General features: G+C 26.2%; 1 protein-coding gene across 1 annotated transcript; it reads left to right on the top strand.

Annotated features, from left to right (window-relative positions):
* The first annotated feature begins 203 nt into the window (after nt 1-203).
* On the top strand, nt 204-1,943 carry LOC110648123 (uncharacterized protein At4g06744). Its single transcript, XM_058151495.1, has one exon. The coding sequence runs from the start codon at nt 249-251 to the stop codon at nt 1,869-1,871; it is 1,623 nt and encodes a 540-aa protein (XP_058007478.1). The 5' UTR covers nt 204-248; the 3' UTR covers nt 1,872-1,943.
* Nucleotides 1,944-5,893: the final 3,950 nt, after the last annotated feature.

The raw sequence follows: 5,893 nt of genomic DNA, 5'->3' as shown, positions 1-5,893 counted from the left end.
ACATTTAATAAGTGTAGGACAATTATCTGTGAGCTACCAAAGGTGTAGATATTCTATGGTCTCTCGCGGAAATTAAAGCAGAACAAGAACGAAGGTTTATGGTTAGTGGGCATCTTAAAAAATAGTACACTCTTATATATAAATTTTCATATTGTTGTATTTGTGAAAATAAGACTCATACGTAGCACGTAATAATTCCTTAGTGCGTTTTGACTTGCTACAGTTAGTCTTTGGATCTCTTTCTATAAATGTTTTTGTTTTCCTGTAGTCTTTCAAGGTCTCTGCTTTACAGGAAAAAAACTGGTAGTTTGTGGGAGATGAGTGGGAATTCTTGCTGTCCTTTGTTTCTACTTTTCATAATCACTTTTCATTCTTGCTTGATTTATGAGGTTGCTTGTGAACATGATCCGCTGATTAGATCACAAAGGGAAGCACTGGAGATAATCAATGGTGGCGGTGGCTATACTCCTGCTCCTCCTCCTGAAAATGAGGGTTGGCAGCCTCCTCCACCCCCTCCAGAACCCATTTGTCCTCCACTGCCACCTCCTCCTCCTCCACCCCCTCCAAAACCCGTTTGTTCCCCACAGCCACCCCCTCCAAAACCCGTTTGTCCCCCACCACCCCCACCACCACCACCACCTCCTCCTCCTCCTCCTCCTCCTCCAAAACCCGTTTGTCCACCACCACCACCACCACCCCCACCCCCACCCCCACCACCACCTCCTCCTCCTCCGGCCTTATCCCCAAATATCATAAGGGATTATAAAACAATTAAGGAATTCAGGAACAAAATTATTAACGATCCCAAGGGCATTACAAGATCATGGAACAGGGCGGACAGAAATGTCTGTAGATATACTGGATTTGCATGTGATTTCAGGCCTGATACTGGTGTGCAAGCTGTGGCAGCAGCAGATTTCAACGATTACAACTTTGGTGGCCCTGACCTTCAGATCAAAGAGTTCCTTGATAAATTAGTGGACTTAGCTATCTTCCATGCAAACTCCAACAATTTCACCGGGCTTGTGCCGACTGATATAGGAGTTGAAAAAATCAATTTCTTTTACGAGCTCGATCTAAGCAACAACAAGTACACGGGTGGATTCCCCATGTCAGTTCTTGGTGCCAAAAACTTGACCTTCTTAGACATCAGGTTCAACTCATTTTCCGGGCCAGTTCCAAGACGAGTGTTCAATCTAGACCTGGACGTGCTTTTCCTCAACAACAACCAATTCACTCAACAGCTTCCTGATAATATTGGCTCTACCCCAGCCTTATATCTCACTTTCGCTAACAACCACTTCACTGGGCCTATTCCAAGGAGCATTGGCAGAGCTAAAAATCTACGTGAGGTGCTTTTATTGAACAACCAGTTCAGTGGGTGCTTGCCATACGAGATTGGATTCTTGAAAACAACCACTGTGTTTGATGCAAGCTGCAACAAGCTGACTGGCCCGATACCGCTCTCATTTGCCTGCTTGACAAAGATACAGATCCTGAACTTGGCTAAGAATGAGTTTTATGGACCGGTGCCGGAAATGGTGTGCAAGCTCCCAAATCTGCAAAACTTGTCATTGTCCGGCAACTATTTCACTCAGGTCGGACCTGAGTGCAGGAAGTTGTTTCGGTTGAAGAGACTTGATGTTAGAAAGAACTGCATTTTAGACCTTCCAAATCAGAGAACAGCAGAAGAGTGTAAAGAATTCTTCTCCAAGCACAGGCAATGTCCTAATGAGAAGTCACTCTTCATTATTCCTTGCAGTAAGAACCATCGCAACACAGCAGCCAAGTTTGATCAGCAATCAACAGTTGCAGCTCCACCACCTAGATCATATGATGCTCTTTCACCACAAAATAAGTTGCGATTTTAATTTCAGGATTTGCTTCTCGATGGGCATTGTGTCTACGTTATTATGTATACAAATATAGACTTAATTCCCTTACTGTTGATGATTTGTATAATAATGAATAATTAATCCATGTGAGTTTTCTCAAAAAAAAAAAAAAAAAAAAAAAAAAAAAAAATCCTAGTAAACTCTGCCTTCAAGCAAAAGTGGTTTATTTGTTTAAATTCTCCTTTCCAGTTTTCTAGGCAGGAAGGAATTCCATTTCCCCAGCCATCATTATTACAACTTTTTTTTACCAACTACATACTCCATTATAATATTATTAATTAAATCAGCATACGCACGTTTTATTTAAAAAATTATTCTATTATACCATGGTACTATAATATAAATAAAAAAAGCACAAGTAAAAAAATATAATTCTAAAATAATTAATATTAATCTAATAATGCCTCTTTTTCAATGAGAAAGTTTAAACATAATCATATTGATAGATATAAATCACATTTTAATTTTTTATTTATTTATTAATATATCAAATTTTTTATGAAAATTTGTAATATATATTGACAAGATTATTGTCCATTATTGTTTTCAAACATGCACTGCTAATTCAATTTAAAGGTAATTGAATTTATAACCGAAAATAAAAAATTTTTAGAATTATTAATTAAAAATTGAATTAAACCGAATTGATAGCAATTTCATAAAGAAAAAAAAAAAGATTCAATATGAAGAAAAGACACAGTTCAAAAGAAAAAGATTATTGTTCATTGCTTCTATGAAGATAAAAAGATATCGGCTTACAATAGAGAAAAAATATAGAATTTAAGAGAAATAAATTATTGTTTGAGACTCTTACTCATTTAATTGAAGATATTTTTTATTATGTATAATGCAGTTAAAATAATAAATATATTAGATTATATTTAGAGAATAATGAGAGAGACTAATTAATGTATTTAAAAAGAACTCTATTGGATATAATTTGATTGATGAATAGTATAATTTAAATTTGTAACTTTATTATTTTATTGAATATAATAAAAATGGCATGTCCATAAATATAATCTTATATTGATATTTTGTATTTTTTTTAATAATTTATATATTTTCGTAATGCATAATAATTTTAAAGTGAAATTAAATTTGTTCTTGTCTTTTCTAATGGGAAAAAAAATATGAGAACCATTTATCTACCAAAATGCCTTCTAGTATTAATAATTGTATTTGTATTGATTAGAATGACCATAGTTGACCCAAAGGCTACTGGCACCAAAGACTCAAAAAGGTAGAGAAATTATTAAATGTATATATATATATATATATATATATATATATATATATATATATATATATATATATATATATAAAGGATGATAAAGCCAAAACTAGAGGTCTTTAAAATAAAATTTTATTATATTTTTATTAAATGTTAGGGAAATTAATATTTAATTTTTATATTTTAATAAAATTAATTAATTAATCAGTAAATATATTTTAAAAACATATTATTTAATATTTTTATTTTTTACTCTCTCATATTATTTTAAAGAAATTTTTTTAACTTAATTATTCAATTCTTATAATTTGAATAATATAACTATTTAGTGAGATGATTTTAAATCTATAAACTATTTAATTCTGATTTATAATGATTTTTTTTTTACTAACTTAACTAATAGAAAAGCTACAGAAAGGATAAAACAAGGGTCTAAATAATATTTTTTTTAGAATTAAAGAAAATAATCAATTAATTAATTTTATAAAAATATAAAAACTAAATAATAATTTTCCAAGACATTATACCACAAGTGTTATAAATTTGATAAAAAAAAAAACCTTGCTCAATATTCTAAGGCCAAAATACATGGAGATAATGCACCATTTCATAAAAGATCATTTTTAAAATGGTGATATAAAATTTGTATTTATGGCTTAGAATTAACAATTAGCGATTAATTATTGAAATAAATATATATAATATAATTTTTAAAATAAATTACCCTTTTTTAAATTAACCAAAAATTTAATTATAAAAATAATTTTAAAGATTTATAGTATAATATAATGAGCAAAGTTTTACGATATAGGAAATTATAAATTTAAAAATTTTAAAATTTTAAAATTTTAAAAAGATGTAAAATAAATTTTGCATAATTTTTTTTTTTTTGCTATGAAATAAGATTTTAGTAATTGAAATTCAAAACCGTTTGAATAAAAGTTGATGTTTAATATGATTAGCTATTTTTTATATAAAAAAAATAAAAGTAAAGTTAAAAAGAGATTTACTACGTGGTAATTTTTTTCAGCATTATTATTAAATTATATAAAAATTTTCAAATTTTAAAATAAATTGATTAATAGATTATTTTCTATTATTTTTAAATTAATTGACAAATATAAAAAAAGACAAAAAAAAAAACATATATCCCACGTGATAGTTTTAAAGTATTATTATTAAAATTTTTATATTTTGAATATAATTTCTTTAAGAAAATTTAAATTTTACAAATAAATTTTAATGAATAATCATTTAAATAAATAGTATTAATATGATTTTTAAAAATAATTCACCCTTTTAAATTAACCAAAATTTTGATTAAAAATTAATAATTTTTAGAAATTTAGATAATATAATCAACAAAGTTTTATAATAAATGAAATTGTAAATTTAAGAATTTTAAAATTCTAAAAAAAATGTTGTAAAACAAATTTCACATAACTACTAATTTTTTTATGAGATAAGTATTAATAGTTGAAATTTGAAAATATTTAGATAAAAAGTCAATATTTAATATGATAAGGTGTTTTTATATATAAAAATATAAAAATTAAGTTAAAAAGTGGATATGCCTCATGACAAATATTTTAAGTATTCTTATTAAATTAGGTGACACATTCTTGTAAAGCAAATTTTTAGATTTAGCTATATATACTAGTGGTTTCGTCCTTGCATTGCGTAGATTATTTATTATTTTATTTTTAATAATATAATTTATTATATATTTTTTTATTTTTATTGTGACAATCAATTTATAAAATTTTGTTAATGACAAAACTTTTAATTAAATAAATTTGTTAATTAATTAATTTTAATTAATTGTTTTATTATTTTTTAAATCTATTGACATAGTCATATACAAATAAAAAAGAAAAATAAAGTAAAAAAGAAATATACATATGCCATGTGACAATTTTTGAAATGCCATTATTAAAATTCTTAGACATTAAATACAAGAAATATTTTTAAAAATATTATAAAAAAACTTTTTAAAATAATTTTTAAATTTTATAAATATTTTTTATTGAATAATCGCGCGCACACATATATATTCACCTTTTTCAAATCTAATTGAAAATTTAATTAACAATATGAATGATTTTTGGAGATACATAATATAATGAATAAAGTTTTATAATGTTTGAAATTGTAAATTTTAAGAATTTTAAAATTATTAAAAAATGTAGTAAAAAAAATTTTAGATAATAATTTTTCATGAGATAAGGTTTTAGTAGTTGAAATTTAAAAATATTTAAAAAAAAGTTAATATTTAATATGATAAGCTAATTATTTATGTACAAAGCACAAAAATAAAGATAAAAAAAAGGTTATGCCTATACATTATGTTTTAATATTTAAATTATTACATTATAAAATATTTTAAATTTTATATTTCGTTAATAATGATAATATACGTAATTATTAAATTCAAAACAATAAAAATCAAAATATAGTTTAAAATGAAACTAAGATTTGTCTTATAAAATAACTGTTGTCTTTTCTAATTGGGAAAAAAATACAGGACCTTATAATTTTTCTTTTTTTTTTGCCAAAAGGTAGATATTTATTAGTTTTAAAAAACATATGCTAAAGCCCAATTGCAAGAGGCTAACAAATAAACCTTTACACCCTGATTGGATAGAAGAAAAATGGAGAGGAAAGAAAATAAATAAGGAAAAATAAATTGTTATTTTCCTTTCCCTTGTTTGGAAATGAAGGGAAAATAAAGGGGGGAAGGAAAAAATAACTTTTATTTTCTTTT

The sequence above is a fragment of the Hevea brasiliensis genome, chromosome 8, assembly GCF_030052815.1.
Source record: "Hevea brasiliensis isolate MT/VB/25A 57/8 chromosome 8, ASM3005281v1, whole genome shotgun sequence".
NCBI lineage: Eukaryota > Viridiplantae > Streptophyta > Magnoliopsida > Malpighiales > Euphorbiaceae > Hevea > Hevea brasiliensis.
This window is presented reverse-complemented; position numbering and strand designations above follow the sequence as displayed.

Coding starts and splice junctions, on each gene's coding strand:
- LOC110648123 (XM_058151495.1), top strand. CDS start 249: ATGTTTTTGTTTTCCTGTAGTCTTTCAAGGTCTCTGCTTTACAGGAAA.